Here is a 17793-nt window from a genome sequence, read left to right as displayed (position 1 = left end):
CACTTCCACAATCACAATTGCATACCTTTAGGAGCATCACAGATAAGATATCTGCACGTGTTTGTGCATCTCTTCTCCGCTGCGTGTACGTACATAGGTGTAGACAAAATGATTAAATTATTGATGTGCATTCACGACACTGCTTAGCATCGGCATAGAGATGGCAGTACCCCTTAGTGTAGCTAACATTCGTAACAATATTAATCGGGGTTTGGGTCATACTGGCAGTCGAAATTCTCTTTTACGTATGTAATTTTTAAAATTTCTAGTGTGTATGTAAGATGTGGCGGCCGCCGTGGTGTGATGGTAGCGTGCTCCGCCTATCACACCGAAGATCCTGGGTTCGCGCCCCGGAAAAAGCAACATCAAAAACTTTAGAAACAGGTTTTTTCAATTAGAAGAAAATTTTTCTAAGCGGGGTCGCCCCTCGGCAGTGTTTGGCTAGCACTCCGAGTGTATTTCTGCCATGAAAAGCTCTCAGTGAAAACACATCTGCCTTGCAGATGCCGTTCGGAGCCGGCATAAAACAAGTAGGTCCCATCCCGCCAATTTGTAGGAAAAGAATAGGAGCACGACGCAAATTGGAAGAGAAGCTCGGCGTTAGATCTCTTCGGAGGTTATCGCGCCTTATATTTAATTTTTTTTTATGTAAGATGTTACGCAATCTGTACATCGAAGTTGAGAAAACTTAAATAAACCCATTATATCCTATTAACTACTTTTCAGATTCGTCGCAGTCGGAAACGGGACAAGTACGTTACGGTAAATGCAAATGGTTTAATGTGGCAAAGGGATGGGGTTTTATAACACCACACGATGGGGGACAGGAGGTGTTTGTTCACCAGGTAAGATTTCAGATTTGCCCGTTTCTTGCCTTAATATAATTTTAATGATATTTTCTAATTTGCTATATAGAGCGTAATACAAATGTCAGGCTTTCGTTCATTGGGCGAACAAGAAGAAGTAGAATTTGAATGTCAGTTGACCGAAAGAGGCTTGGAAGCGACACGTGTTAGTGGCAAAAAAGGTCTTGACTGCACGGGAAGTACGTTTCGACCACATACCAAGAAAAGACGTCGTGTACGCTGCTACAATTGTGGCAAATTCGCAAACCATATAGCATCTATGTGCCCACAGGAGCCACAACCAAAGCGGTGTCACTTATGCAAGGCAGAGACACATTTCTTCGCCGATTGTCCGACGAGGTTGGTGAGTAAAGTCCAAAGCATACGCTTTTCTTTATTATTTAAACAAAATTAAAAAAATATATTTATTTTTTATCTTCAAAGGATCCGTCAACATCTGCCGAGTTAGGATGATGGAGTACATTTAAGTGCATTTGAGGTTAAGTTCGAGCTATGACTGTGCGCGCAGTGACTTGCAAAAATAGAGTATGTCACCTCAGCGGTGCTTCTGTTAATTAATTTAGCTCTTTATACCGTCAAGAGAGGGAAGAGAGAGAGAAGAGAGAGTACAAATTAGAAACTTAAACGCAAAAAGACGTAATAAGCACCTCCACTGGAATGAAAAAGGACGTCACAAATGTTTTTTGTTATATTTTAATGCAAACTTAATGTTTTTAGTTACGACTTTTTGCATTTCAGTGATGTTGTTTGTTGCAGTTTTTTTTTTATTTAAGTTTACCAAATAATATAGTAGATAAAGTCCAAATAGCGTAGAAAAACGTATAGGATATATATCGTCGGCTGAATGGAAAATTACGCTATCTCTAGGGCTAGATAGAAAATTACCTACATATATTTATATATATTTGAGTTTTTTCTATCTGAAACACGGTACATCTAATTGAGAATATTATTTAAAAACAACATCAGAATTTGTTCTTAACTTGGGTCCTTTTAGCTAGGTTAGGTTAGGTTGAACTGGCCGGTCCATGAAGACCTCCGATAGACTGAATAAGTCCGTAGTGTTACCAGAAATTTATTTTAACGACCAAATTGAAAAACCCTATTAAAAACCAGGACCTATGTTAGAAAATAACTCCGTCCTCTTGGCAAATACTAGAAGCTTCCTAGGACTTAAACCGCTTGCTGCTTCTAGATCTGACAGCTGTATCACTCCTAATAGCTGGAGTCTTTGCCTGGCAAGCGCAGGGCACGAGCACAGAACGTGCTCGATCTTTTCCTCCTCCAGCCCGCACTTTCTACATCTGCAATCACTGACCAAGCCTAATTTAAGGCATGCGACGCCAGAAGGCAGTGTCCAGTCAGAATACCCGTCATGAGTCTACAGCCCTCTCTTTTTAAGGTTGTAAGACCTACACATAATCTTCGACACTTTGCAGCCCCGCGCTCGAACCCACGCCTTTCCTGCTTGGTCGATCATGTGCACCTCTCGCCTTCGCTTAATCTCGCCCAGTCTAATTGGGACGTCTACGGAGCAAGCTTCAAGGAATGCGCCCTTTTTAGCTAGTTCATCCGCTTTTTCATTCCCATCTATTCTCATATGCCCTGGGACCCAATATAGATGTATGCTTCTCCCTGTCCCGATTTTCTCCATTAGATGCTTTGCTATGCGAGATTATTGCCATAATTGCTGCTTGGCTGTCAATATAAAAGTTAACACGATTGCAGCTTGGGCTATTTTCTTCCAGGGTTTCTACTGCTGTGGTTACGGCTACTATTTCCGCTTGGAAAACGCTGCAGTAATCCGGCAGCTTGTAGGATCTGTTTTTCCGGATCAGCACAGAATGCCGCAGACCCTACTCCTTCCACTACTGTTGAACCATCTGTGTGTCGCCTCGTCCGCCATTTGAGCACCCTTGCGCCATCCACGTCCACCTCTATTTTGGCCTTAAGATCGCCCTCGAAGCGCAGATAGGGAATCAGGTAGTCTGTTCGTCTTGTGATTGATGACGCTATACTACTTAGGCCGTATGGTCGGCGCTCAAGCTGCCCCGAGGCACCGAGCCTGGTTGCAGTTGTTAACGCTATATTATTTGCTACCAGGTCTACAGGTGGAATGTGCAGAATGGCATACAGTGCAGCTGTCGGGGTTGTTTCAGGGCTCCCGTAATGCTAAACATTGATAGTGTGCATACCCCCTCAAATTTTTTGAGGTAAGTTTCTTTTTGTGTGGATTTCCACCAAACAAGAACTCCATAGTATAGAATAAGGCTTTTAGTCGTTGTAAAAACCCAATGAGAAAGAGAGGGCGATAAGCCCCACGTACACCCCAGCATTCTTTTACATGCATAAAGTGCCGTTGAAGCCTTCTTCAGCTCTCCTCCACGTTGAGCTTCCATGACAGCTTACTGTCTAGGATGATTCCTAGATACTTTGTACAAGGTTTCTCCTGTAAGGTCACCCCTCCTAACTTAGGCCTGATCCAATATGGGACCTTGTACCTCTTTGTAAACAACACCATATCCGTCTTATCCGCGTTGACTTTCAATCCGACATTTTATGCCCAGGTATAAATATCCCGAAGCGCCCGATCCATCAAAGAGCTAATCGTTGGAAGGCACTTTCCACTTATGACAATTGCAACGTCATCTGCGTAAGCCGTAAGTTTTACGGGTCCCTCATCGAATTGCCTGAGCAGTGGACCAGCGTCCACAGCAGAGGTGATAGCACCCCTCCCTGCGGCGTTGCCCTGTCCACTGATTTCGTGGCCTCGTACAATCCCCATTGCGATGTAATCTTCCTGCAATTTAACGTGTAGCCGATCCATCTCGTTAAGGGTGGATGTATTTTAATGTATTTAAGACCATCCATAATCGCACATTTAGAAACATTATTGAAAGCCTCGGCAATGTCTAAGAAGACTCCTAGAGCATTCTTAGCTAAAAGCTTGTTGAATTAATTTGCTGAAAGAGAGCGTTTTCGCAAAAGACAACCGAAACCAGACGATCTTCCACTCAGTCGACGATGTGACCGTAGATTTATTTACACTCGTGGCCACGCAAATCATACCTCATAGCTATTCAATCAATCTCTTGCAACTGATGTGATTGGTTTTAATATTTGCGCTATTTCAAGCTAAACCTTTCTCACTTATTTTATATACAGTAGCAAACAGAAAGGTAGCAGTAGTAATTTTCATCACTTTTTGTCAATGAAATTCTTTTTCTCTTGATATGCCACATTTGTAGGAAAAACTTCAATAAAGTTGGCAACGGAGACTATGCAAATCAATCTCAAAAACGTTTTCGAAAAAATTCGAGAAAATTTTATGAAAATTTTGAACTTTTTAGTTGAAGTTCTCTGAGTTTTTTGGAGTATATAGAAAAGTAGAAGTCATAAAGTAAAATAATTGTAAGGCGCGATTAACTCCGAGAGATTTTAGACCTAGTTTCTCTTCCAACTTGTGTCATGCTATTTTCAATTTTTCCTACGAATTGGCGAGACGGGACGTAAATATTTTACGCCGACTCCATAAGGAGCCTGTAACGCAGAGAAGCTTTTCATGGCAGAAATACACTCGGAGTGATTGCCAAATCACTGCCGAGCGGCAACCCCGCTTAGAAAGACATTTTCTCATTGAAAAAACTGGTTTATGAATTTTTGATGTTGCTTTGCCCACACCACGGCGCCTGCCAAGTTGAACTCATAACTTTCTTAAAACTCACATTTATTTGAAATTTTTTTTCCGGAGGGTATATTAGATTTTCCTCGATACAAAGTGTGGAACATTTTTTTAAAAGGAACAAACTCTGAAACCCCCCTCAGAAAAAATTTTAAAAATCAATGCGAATTTTGGGTGGACTATGACTGCATACAGAGAGCTCCAAATAAACAGTTCGAATTGTTTTCCGAATTTTCGTATTTTTTCGAAAACGTTCTTAAGATTGGTTTGCAATAAGGTTTTTTTTAAATTTGGAAAATAAAAAAGAAGTCTTTACTTGGTTTGTTAAAAATTGCTACTGCGAAAAACCCCACCAAACGTCAATTTCTTACTTATAGGAGGACATAGCGGTTGTTGCTCTCTTTACTACCTACATGTTTTATGCCGACTCCGAATGGCGTCTCCAAGCAAACGAACTTTCGCTACAAGCAGACGAGCCCGCTTAGAAATCTTTTTTCTAATTGAAGTTATTTTTTTCTAAAGATTTTGTTGGCCTTGAATTTATATATTCAGCTTTCGAAAGAAGAGCAAAAAAATGAGCGTATCAGCCAAAAATCTTCTGTTTAGAGCAAAGGGTCACCAAAATTGAAACTGCGGCTGTATTGGTAAGAGTAAAATCATTGTAGTGGCAGTGGCCTGGTCGTTTATTAACGAGCAATGAGGCAACATGTCTGCACGTATGTTAACCCTCAGAAAATAAATCGTAAATATGCTTTAAAATACTATTTTATTGATTGATTCAAACAAAAAACTTAAACTAGATATATTGCATAAATTAAACAGTTCAAACATTCTGCGCATGTGTGTTTGTTTGCAAAATATTTTTCGTGAAATGCACAAACAAACAGTAGCCTCTTTCGATATTGCTACTCTGCTTCTTTAGCGACTACTGAAAAAGAGATAATAATAATACGTATGTGTGAAGTGAGCGCGAAGAATTATTTAACTAGCTGGCGACCTCTGATCTAAATCAAGTTCATTGTGTCTCTGCTGGATAAGACTAAATGATATTGGACCCTCCTTAAGAGGCAAACATCGTCTGCTGTCAGAAATAATAGCCATCTAGAGTGAATTGGATTATCATGGTTGGAGTGTTCATGCAATTTCCCCAATTGGAGCCAGATCGAGGAGCAGTGTTAGGAGAGGGATCGAAGCCATCATAGGAGTAGTGCAGAAGTTGGAAAAATAGAAAAATGTTGTAAAAGAAGTTATGACATAAAAGGGTTATAAATTGCACAAGACAAAATTTGCAGATACTCATATACATAAAATTACGAAAAGCTTCTTATCTGAACAATTGATTGTATGGGATATAAGCTATATGCATACCACCAATCTCTATGATTCTTTCATACATGTTGTATGAATGTGCATGTGCTAAAGATCAATTGAAATTTTAAACTTTAACTGATAAATTGAGAAGGATATGACGAAAAACCTCTTCTAAAAAATCGCTTGTATGGGGCATATAAAGTAGAGTGGTCCGAGCCGGTCGATTCCGACAAATGTCTGATCGAGGACTGAAATATACGCGGCTACCAAATTTCATCAAGTTATCTAAAAAATAGACGGACGTATTTGTGTTCAAACTGACAGACGTACGTACGGACATGACCCAGTTCACTCAGCTCGTCATCCATTTTGCTCTACTTATTGGTGGGGTCTATCTCATCTCCTTTAAGGACTTACAATTTTAAGACTCGTGACAAACTTATTATACAATTTCACTTCCATGAAAGGTATAAAAACCCATCTTGATACATAATGTCTTATGAAGTGAAAGGATTTGCGTGCCCACAAATGCTGATGTAAATATATCTTAGGTATGTAAGTAAAATAGTGCACTAAGTTAGTGTACATAAAATAGTTATATATAGGTACCATTGTTAAGGACATATAAGTTTACTTGTGTTAAAAATGTGAACGATACATATAATTTGTAAATACATAAATATTTAAACAAGCGTTTACGATAAATTTTCCTTGATTCATGTTTAAGTTACTGCAACGAAAAACGTATTATAGCGAAAATATGTGTTGCTGGTTATTCTGTACTTTATGTTATCGTTCGAAGTGAACTATCGAATAAATAACTGAAATATCGAGTACGGCAAAATATTCTTTGTTTGCAACAACACTATGGTTATATTACTTCACAATTAAATAACTTGCCTACTTACAACGTTCTTAAATAAAATTGATTGATATTCTCTAGCCTGCGCTTCTTTTATACCCTCATTTGCCTCATAGGCCTATTTCTCCAAAGGACTGGACTTTTAGCGAACAGCATTCTCAAAGAGTTGCTTATTTATTTCTAGCTCCTAAACCACGTTTTCTCTGTTGCCTTCATGTATATGTTTTTGGTATATCCCAACAAACACTGGAAATAAAAATCTAAAATGTTTGAGAAAAACATTGATTCTCAGTTTGATATTCAACATTATTTATCATCTGATCTTCAACTTGTGAATAATTTGAGACATACTTGAAAATTGTTTCTCTCAAATTTTTGAGAAAACATTAATTCTCAGATTGATATTCAGCACTATTAATCGTTTGAAGCTAAATATTCTTTCAATTTTTTCTCAAACGTTTTTCTTCAACTTGAGAATGGTTTGAGATATACTTGCATTTCGTTCCATTCTGGTTGATTTCGTTAATAATAATGTGAATACTTTTTGCGCCAATGTGTCTAAATTTTAAAGTACATAATAAGTGTTCATAGAAACCAAAAAATAACATAAAACATAGTACAACATGCTTATTTTACATCAACGCTATCGATAGTGTCGTCGATAGTGCCGTTGATAATTCCTCGATCTCTAATTTGCATACTTTAGCTGGAAATATAAACAGGCGATTTTATTGAAACAAGTTGGACATAGAGTGAAAAAATAAAAAAGTATTTATACATTTTAATAATATTAAGTAATATTGTACTACATTATGCATAAATCTAAAAAAAAATTCCATATTAAAAATGCGCCTTTTAGCTTGAGAATGCTATCAACGGTTACTTGAAATGCATTTGAAAACTAACGTTTGAAATTTGAGAAATGGACTGATTCTCAAATGTATCTCAAACTGAGAATTTACAAAAATGTTTATTGGGATGCCTGAGTAATATGCGCTCTTTACTGCTGTGTATATGTTTGTGTGACTATTTAATCTGCTTCCTTTGCTGTTGTTGTTGTCCAGCATTTATTACAAGCGGCATAGTGACGTATCGAAACTGCTCATATTGCCACAGTGTGTAGGTACACGATATCGAATTCACAGTATCGATATGGTATTCATATCAAGTAGAGCTGCAAAAATATCGATGTTTTAATTTTTGGAAAACCATTCATTTTTTCTGTCGACAGTTTACATTACATTTCTCGAAGTACATATTTTCTTTTAAATTTTTTTGAATCAGCCAATCCGCATTTATTTCGACAGTATTTAGTTTATAGTACGTGCTTATCCAAAACCGTGCTATCTCGTATTTTTGTTGCTGCTGTAGCCGAAAAAACACACCCCGTACGTTTTGGTTATAAATCCGGTACGGATTTGTTTTACCCTCTAACTTTCGAGCCACCTTACTTTGTTTACGACGTATTATTTGAAGGCGTTGAGAGACAGACGTTTATCAGAGTGGTCGTTACAAATCAAATAGGCCAACACGAAGGTCCGGACTCAAATTTATATATTGGAACTATCTACTATATATGTAATTATCTATTTTTGGTTTTAGATATACCAGTTTTTTTAGTTTTTTGTCTCCATAGGAAAATCGTTACTTTTACCCTCGTGCGATGTTCTTAAACCATCTGCAACCGGGACCACAATATAAATGGGGTATTCCATCCCATTTCGACGAATTGTGAACCCGCCCCCTTTAGAATTGGCTGAAAGTTTTTCTTCTTTTTCAAGCTTACGAAAGACGTTTTTCAGAATTTTTTCAAATTTTTTCATCCAACTCAAAAAAAGTTATGAATTTAAAAAAAAAAACGTTTTTGTTTTCAAAATGCTATAACTTTTTCAAAAGTTGACCGTTTGTGATTTTTTTTCTTTAAATTTTGTTTTTAAATGTACTTTTCGGAAAAAATACAAACAAATTTTTAAAGTTTTTTTTTTTTGTAATTTTTCAGTTTTTCGAGATTTTTCGAATTTTGCCATTTTTTTTTTTTCTCATAAAAAACTTCAATCAATTCTGCAATCATCCCCACTAATCTCGGAGTGGGCCGATTTTTTTTTTTTTTTAATTGAAAAAAAAAACTTTAAACATTATTTTGTATTTTGCCGAAAAGTACATTTAAAAACAAATTAAAAAAAAAAAAAATCCCAAACGGTCAATTTTGAAAAAGTTATAGCATTTTGAAAAAAAACCGTTTTTTTTTTGAAATTCATAACTTATTTTGAGTTGGACACCGTTTTTGTTTTCAAAATGCTATAACCTCTTCAAAAATTGACCGTTTGGGATCTTTTTTTTTTAATTTGTTTTTAAATGTACTTTTCGAAAAAAATACAAAATAATTTTTAAAGTTTTTTTTCAATAAAAAAAAAAAAAAAATCGGCCCACTTCGGGATTAGTGGGGATGATTGCAGAATTGATTGAAGTTTTTTATGAGAAAAAACAAAAATGGCGAAATTCGAAAAATCTCGAAAAACTGAAAAATTACAAAAAAAAAACTAAATATTTTTTTGTATTTTTTCCGAAAAGTACATTTAAAAACAAATTTAAAAAAAAAAAAGATCCCAAACGGTCAATTTTTGAAAAGGTTATAGCATTTTGGAAACAAAAACGGTGTTATTTTAAAAATTCATAACTTTTTTTGAGTTGGATGAAAAAATTTGAAAAAATTCTGAAAAACGTCTTTCGTAAGCTAGAAAAAGAAGAAAAACTTTCAGCCAATTCTAAAGGGGTCGGGTTCAAAATTGGTCGAAATGGGATGGAATACCCCATATGTAATATGTTTGTCCCTGGTATTACCTATCAAGTGAGAAATTCGCGTTTATGATTCACAATAAACACCCTAATATTTCAAACAATCGAAAATACCGAATGGTTGCTTTATCGATAGCTTTGCAGCTCTAATATCAGCTGTCGAGGACTGGATATCATCGAAAGAAAAGAACTCGAGACTAAAAGTACCGATACTGCAATGAGGTTTCAATATATCGTTGGACGTGTAAAATACGTGTTCCAATAAGGCCAGATTTGCAAAGAATTATCTGCCAGGAGCTTCAACTTGACAGAAGAGCACTAAATTTTTTGCTTCGTTTTACGTTTTACAAGTATTGTGCTGCAAGACCACATCTAAACTATTCACAGGAGCTAGAAATCACAACTTTGATTGTGAATTTGTCCGCTTTTTCTGAATAAGTTAACGGCAAATTCTTTAGCGCAAAAGTTGTTTCGATTCATGAAACAAATCAGAGAGGGACAAACATACAGATCTTATATTTGGCCGATAAGGATTTTTTCTTGCATATATGCAGGCACATTTTTCCAAAAATAGGGTTTTGTTAAAGATCTACAAGCGTGAAATTCCCAGTGCGAAGACAGTCTCATAAAGAAGTATCCATACGAACATCGAGTGCTCCAGCGAAACAGCACAATTGAGGATAGTCCTAGCGAAAGTAACTATAGTCCAGGTACCAATAAAAAAGAGAACGGGGAAAGGTAACTTAGTAGTGAAGAGTCCCTTAAGACATTTTTCAAAAGGCATTTCCCATCGGGAGATGATTCAGAAGAGCCAGTATACACTTTGATTTGAATGGGATGTGAAGACTTTCTCTTAATTTAAATCGTCGGGCTCAAATGGCATATTCCCCGCCAAATTTTTAGTAGATCTATCGTTGAATGGCTTAAAATAGTATTCGATGGGTGCATAAGACTTAATCATGTACCATTCTCTTTGAGAACTGCTCATGTAGTTTTCCCACCAAATGAGGGGAGGATCGGTGACATGTATCACAAAGACTATAGACCCAAAATCTTAACATCATTTCTGCTCAAAACCATTGAGAAGCTGAAAGTTGTGTACATAAAGTCCAACGTGGATGAACAGCTGCTCTCTACAACGCACCATGCGAACACCAAAGGCAAGTCGGTAGACACCGCATTGCATAGGTTGTTAATAAGCAATATAAAGAAAGCTTTGGAATATAAGGCGAACGCCTTCAGACATTGCCCAGGGCTTTGAACAATGTCTCTTAGCAGGCGAACAAAGAGAACATTGCAGAATATCCAGCCGTAACCAGGTAAATTGACTGCATGCTTTATTGCAGGAAGACAACTTCGCAGTGAGGGTTATATGAGGCCACAAAATCAGTGGACAGAGGCACGCTACAAGGCGGGGCGTTATCACCTCTGATGTGGACGCTGGTCATCAATCATCTACTCAGGCGTTTCGGTGAGGAGTCCGTCAAACTTACAATCGTTTACCCCAATGCTGTTATTTAGACGGTTGAAGAGATCTAAGCATGGAGTATGTTCTTAGGTAATACTCGTTCATTCCGATGTTGTTATTTGAACAGTTTAACAGGCTCTGTCGCCAATAGCTATTTATTTAAACCTTGGTGGTGTCGAGAGGTGTTTATGTTCTATTGATTGCCGCTAACAGTACAAACATTTTGGTTCTCTGCACAACCCATCAAAGACCTCATAGCCATAAAATAATAAATATGGGTTAAGAAATACATTCTACATTTGTGTAGGTTTGCTCTATTGTCCTCCTAATGTGTGTGTGTGTTCCTCGTTTATTTTAAAACACTTGTTTTACTTTAAAAACTCATTGAAAGTGATGCTATGGCCAAAAGGAAAAATGCATTTTAGTTGGTTAGTATTACATTTGTATGCTCGTACGCACTTTAGGATTTGGTTTTAAAACTAAATGTTAGCATTACTTTAAAGTTGTAGGTGCTTTACAAATCTTCAAAGAAAACACTCAACTCTGTTCCGCCATCATAAAGTTGTTTCTTAATGCATTGCAGTTTTGAAGTGAAGTCGCAAATGCAGGCGCAACTTCCTTTACGAATACTTCATTTACTTGCATTTTATGATCTGCCATCGCACCGTTACTTAGCCATAGTAAGCGGTTTGTGTGGGGTAAGTACGAAAATCGGTATGTGAGCTGGTTTAATGACTCTGTTAGAGAATGCCATTTATTTCAGGCACATACATACATATGCACATACGTGTGTACATATGTCTATCAAGCGGCACCAGACCTCTTATCCCAAACAATGTTTGTAGCGTCACTATCGGAACTATACAGAAATACCCAGGAGAAAAGTTGGTTCTCGGACTCAGCTGGGAAAGCCTCAATTTGGACAACAGAAAAACTTCTTTCGCAGAAAAAAATGGCACCGACGCACTATGGCGCCTCTGCCCGAAAAGCCTGGCAAAAATCAAAAATTTCACGAAAGCGTTCGATAAACCTAATACATGTGTTTAATAGAGAATTTTCCAGGGATTACGACTATATAACTCTTATTAAACAGAAAATCATATTTTAGGAGATAGAGCCGCTCAAAGTTGATAAATTTTTAACACTTAGAAAAATTTGCGGTTTTTCTTATTTATTGTTGTATTAAAAATTGTTTTGTCTCCAAATAAAACAGCTACTGCTTTATTGTATTGCAACGAAAGGATATTTAATTCTAGGTTGAAGCAAAACATAAAATTTGTTTTTTTATAAAGTTGTCAGATCTACCTGTTTTTCGAAAAGCCTCTTTTTAGGACGTTTTTCGAACTTTGATGGAAAATAAAAAAAAGGGACAAAAAAGTCTCCATGAAATTTACAGTAGGTATTTGCTAAATATTCCGTTACCTGAATTCATAAGGTCTAACTGCATCCAGTTGCGATTTCACTTTTTACATCAAATAAAAAAAAAGCAGCTTTGGATATAAATACGCGACTGAGCAGGTATAGGTAAGAAGAACGCGAATTTGTTGTTGGAATTTGTTAAAAAAACCAAATTTTTCGGTTACAAGCTGCATAATATATCTGGAACTCATTTCCATAATTTGAGTATATAAAGCAATGTTTAATACAATGCCCCAAATCAGTCGTTTTTAGAGTCTATAGAATAAAGTATTCTATTTATTTAAATAAACATAAATATTGCTCACATATTTTTTTAGTAAGATATACTCGATGGCAAATTTTAATATGTCTCTAGAAAACTCCAAACTATTTAAGGTGTTCAAAGCTTCAAAGACAAAAGCGGAGTTCGTTGAGGCTATTATGACAGAATTACCAAATGAAGCATACAACAAAGAAGAGGAAGACTTGAAAGAAAAAATTGGCTTCCCCTACATTGCAATACAAAAAAAAAAAACAAAAAAAATGGCAAGAAATCGGTCGTTCTACTTCAAGGTTTATAAGTAATCATGAAAGCTGGCTAGCTGGTAAAAGTTTTTTGGATGAGGAAATGTCTAGCACATCAACCAATCGAACTAGAGGAAGACCAACAAAACCCACAGAAGAATGTTTGACCTACACAAGAAAAACGAAGCTGTCAGATTACACTGGAACTATCGCCACGACTCATCTTTCAGAAGCATTGGCTATTAAATATAAAAAGGACGAAGAAAACATCAAGTCTCATATCATAGGGGAAGTTGCGTTAGCAAGCCCAGTGCGACTGAGAAGGATGAAAAGCAGCATTCCCACACCCCCAAACCTAGGAGATACACTCCTGAAGAGTCTTTGGCGCTGTTTATAGATCTCGGGTTATCGAAGGGTAATTTTATATATTGCGTGAGCCATTATTGCAACATAATGCCGATCTTTTCCCTGGATACAAACAAATCACTCAAGCAGAAGGAGTCTTCGGAACTCATAAAAGCTACAATGAGTGATATAAAACATCAAATCGCAAAATTAAAACCAACAATAATTTAAATCGAATACGGGAATGTTATTACCATAAAGCATGATTTTCTTCTAACAATTGTCGATGGAAAAGTTTTAAACTTACTAATAAACACATCATCTGCATTGAAATGTCCAATTGTCAAGTCAAAAAGACTTTGAAAATCTTGATGATTCAATTATTGACGAACTAAATTATGAGTAAGGAATATCTCCTTTCCATGCTAGGATAAGGTGCATGGAATTCGTTTTGAAACTGGCTTATACGCTACCACAACAAGGAGAAGTTTTCGATGACAATGCAACATCTAAGGAAAAACAAAACATTAGAAAAAAAAATAATTCAAGATGCATTCTATAAAGAGCCTGGCCTCAGAGTTGACTGCCCAAAGTATGGATACGGCAACATAAATGATGGAAACTCCTCAAGAAGATTTTTCAACAACGATGAAATGACTGCTCGCATTACTGGAATCGATAGAGATATTGTCAAACGATTGGGAGTAATTTTAAATATTTTAAATTGCCACGAAAAAGTTAATGGACCTAAATTTGGAGAATATGCATCGAAAACTGCAGAGCTGCTGCTTCAAAAGTATCCTGAGAAAAAGCTCACACCAACGGTACATACAATTTCGGCCCATGGAAAAGATTTAATAGAATACCAGTGTTTACTATTAGGAGAATTGTCTAAAGAAGCTCAAGAATCTAAAAACAAGGACTACGAAAGATATAGAATTACTACCGCTTGCAAAATCTCTCGAGTTAGACAAAACGAGGACCTTTTCAACATGTTGACCATCTCTTCTGATCCAGTCATATCATCCATGAGGCATGTAAGATCACAAGAAGATCTTACAGACACCTATAGCTCAGAAATGGTTTCTTTGTTAGATATATGTTCAAGTGATGAAGATTACGTTAAGATTAAATAAATGATTCACCTTTTTCCAACACAACAAACAAGTTATTTAGTACTTAGTTTTGTTATTTTATTGAAAAAAAAGAAAAGAAATCAATAAATATAAGTTTATTATTTATTATATATATATTATATTTTTTTTATTTTTTTTATTTATTATAAGTAATTTCATTTAGTAATTATAATCATAAAATTTTCGTTTTTACATCTTTTTAAAATTTATCAAATTTTAAGATGAGTTTTGAAGCACCCTTTATGTATATTAGGCTTTGGCTATCAGAAGAGTAATAAATTTTTAGAGAAATCAATAAAATTGGTAAAGCGGTTATTAAGATAAAACTGTTTTATCATAAGTGGGCAGTTGGCTCAAATACAATAATACTGAACAACTTTTAACAATTTTTCTTATTTAAGTATTAAAAAAATATTTGGTTTTTGAATTTTTCAAAAATATGTAAGTAAATTTATACAATGAATTTTCAATCAATGTTTTATAATTAACTCCTAGCGTACACATTTCACTTTTATAAGAGTATAATATCTTAAAAGTAGTAATGCGTCCATCAAGTTTGGTGGAGATTGATAACCTTGCTACTAAGACATAACTTTTAATCATAAGTGGGTAGAGCCACATTCCTTCATACAAATCATAAGTTTATCTGATTTCGTCTTCAAACACATCCTCATAAAAAAAAAATTTCAAAATTTGTCCTTCAGTTTTTGACATTTGTTTTTTTTTTTTTGTATTTTTCTACAATACTTCAATTTTGACGAATTATTGTGAAGCACCCTGTTACTCTGGCACCCTGTATTTTACACTGTCCAAAGTCTCTTTCAGGTGCAGTATAAATCTATCTATAATATCTTCATTAGTTCAAATGTTATGGTTTTTGGAAAGAAAAAACTCAAAAGGCGCCATAGTGCGACGGTGGCCGGATTCAGGTGTGCAAAATCCAAAGGAATATAATTTTTTATTTGCAATGCACATCTGAACATGGACTAGCACAGGGTTTGAGAATATGATTCTTGGAATGACGATAAAAGCACAGGGTAAACACCTGCTTAAAACATGTGGAGGCTTCAATGCATGGTCAACTGTGTGGGGTATCAGTCAAATTAACGATAGAAGAATAATTCTTAACGAAAGCCTTACACCGCTGAGGCTGCGGAATTTACATACATCAGAAACTTGCAGTAGACGCTCTATTTTAGGTCTTACGTTTGCCAATAGCGAAATAGGGAGACGCACAAAGTGGTCCATCAGTAACGTCTTCACACACAGCGACCACAAAGCTATTAGCTTAGAGTTAGTGGAAACTTCACCAAGGATAACTTCTAATTAAACACAAAGAAATAGATAGAAACAACACCTCTTTAACAATGTTATAAAAAAGTGCTTCAAAGAACTAATGAAGGGTCACGATATTGATCCTCAGGGATAGGCTTGCAGAATCGTCGTAACTCTTTTTCCGACACAATATAACTGGTCCTACCACAGCGAGGATGAGAAAGGCATGGAAATTCCATGAATAACAGAGTAGAAGGTACTAGATGCAACACAATGAGTTGCCGATAGTAAGTCCCATGTTGAGATGAGGAGAAAAGTATTGTACTTAAAGCAGTGATAAGGACAAGAACATCAGGAAACAAAGTCTGGTCCTTTTGCTGAAACCTGATAATCCTCATACAGGTAAATTTTTATGTTGGATTCGATAGGAAGAATACTCAAAATACAGTTCAAAATAAAAGGAAGCTCTGTGCACTGATTACTTTGGATTTTAGAAATGCTTTTAACACAGCGAACTAGAGGTAGATAATGGCAGCTATTGGTAGCGCTATTTTAGCGACAGACAACAATGGGGGACCAAGAAAGCTCAATATCACCGGCGGTGTCCCTCAGGTATTAGTTCTAGGGAAGCACGCAAATTTTCGGCTAGGCTGGATATACTCCAAGCAATTTATACTGACGCCGTAGGAGGAATAAAGGGATGACTGACGAACATGGGGCTTGAGATGGCTGATGATAACACAGAAGTTGTGTTGGTGCGCTCAAAGCGTCTTAGCCGCAGGAAATTACCGATTATCAATTCAAAGCTTTAGTTGAAATATTTAAGACTCAAATGACTCAAAACTAACTTTTAAGGAGCACTTAAGGGCGGTGATAGAGAAAGTTTCTAAAGTTAGTGGATCCCTAACGCGAATAAAGCCGAACATCGGCAGCCCAGGTGAAGCTACTCGTCATATTTTGTAGTTCGAGTTGGCTCATAATACATAATACATACATGAATAGAAAGTGACCAATGATGTCTGATTTGGCTCATATTTGGAAAAAATATTACATACAATCCGGAGTCCGGTATATGCGACATCAAAATACTTCGGAGTTCGAAGAGGACACGAAGAAGAAGCTACAGGTCTGCCAAAATACTGCTTTCAGAACTGCTACGGGCTGTCTTCTTATGTCCCCAGAACACCATCTACATAATGAGGCGAGAATACTCCCCATCAGGGAGAGAAATGAGATGCTAACCAAACAGTTCCTGTTGAATACACAAAAACCTTGGCACCCCAACAGACATCTGATTGATGAGCCAACACCTGAGAACTCAGCCGTATGAAGCAAAAAAACACAAGCAGGTCCTCAGTGAACTACATAAACAGGCGTCGGACCTTTATGCCAGTAATTGCCCGGTGAACCCAGTACTCAAAGAACAATACCCAAAACTTGCGGAAGAGGAACGCATACTCCCCAGGGAAACGCGAGTAACTCCAGCTCAACTTCGTTTTGGATACTATATCAGGCTAAACTCTTACGTATCCAGAATCAATCCCGATATACAAAATGTATTTCCCGCTTATAATGTGTCCCCACATGACACCAACCATCTCTTTAATTTTAATGAGGAACCAACGCCTCTAACACCCCTTTCTTTATTGTCCACCCCTGTTGAAACAGCAAGTTTCCTTGGATTGATATTGAGGATATTGATGACAATTTGTGATCGGTCGCATCTATTAGGTGGGGAAAAGCACTGCTACAACAACAACAACAACAACAACAACAGGAGGGACAGGCATACGTGCCGCTGAGTCGAGTAAAGTCTTTGGAAGGATTATGTATTGAGGAGTTAGACGGTAACAAATTATCAGGAAAGATTTTTTGTAATGAGTCACTAAATGAACTAAATGAATAAATTAAATAAAAAAAAATTTTAGTTAAACGGTTTTATTGAAAACAATACTTACATTAAGTAATAATAATACTAAAAGCTAGAAAATAATTAGGTAGGTTGGTTGGACGCATCCAATTTCTATTAATAGTCATAAGTAAAACCTACCGAAGCTCGATCAGGTTATGCTACACCTCACATTTTTAGAAATTTCACGCGCCCAACGCTTTTATTTAATTGTCTGATC

The 17793-nt window shown here is 36.5% G+C and overlaps 1 protein-coding gene across 1 annotated transcript in view; it reads left to right on the top strand.

Annotated features, from left to right (window-relative positions):
- The window catches only part of lin-28 (protein lin-28 homolog), a 35639-nt gene extending 32329 nt beyond the window's left edge, over positions 1-3310 (top strand). Inside the window, exons 2-4 of the mRNA XM_067757472.1 lie at positions 727-845; positions 916-1209; positions 1290-3310. Coding sequence (XP_067613573.1) covers positions 727-845; positions 916-1209; positions 1290-1319 — 443 coding nt within the window. The 3' untranslated portion in view covers positions 1320-3310. The remainder of the gene's footprint in view (positions 1-726; positions 846-915; positions 1210-1289) is intronic.
- Positions 3311-17793: the final 14483 nt, after the last annotated feature.

This window comes from Eurosta solidaginis, chromosome 5 (assembly GCF_040869045.1).
Source record: "Eurosta solidaginis isolate ZX-2024a chromosome 5, ASM4086904v1, whole genome shotgun sequence".
Lineage (NCBI taxonomy): Eukaryota > Metazoa > Arthropoda > Insecta > Diptera > Tephritidae > Eurosta > Eurosta solidaginis.
This window is presented reverse-complemented; position numbering and strand designations above follow the sequence as displayed.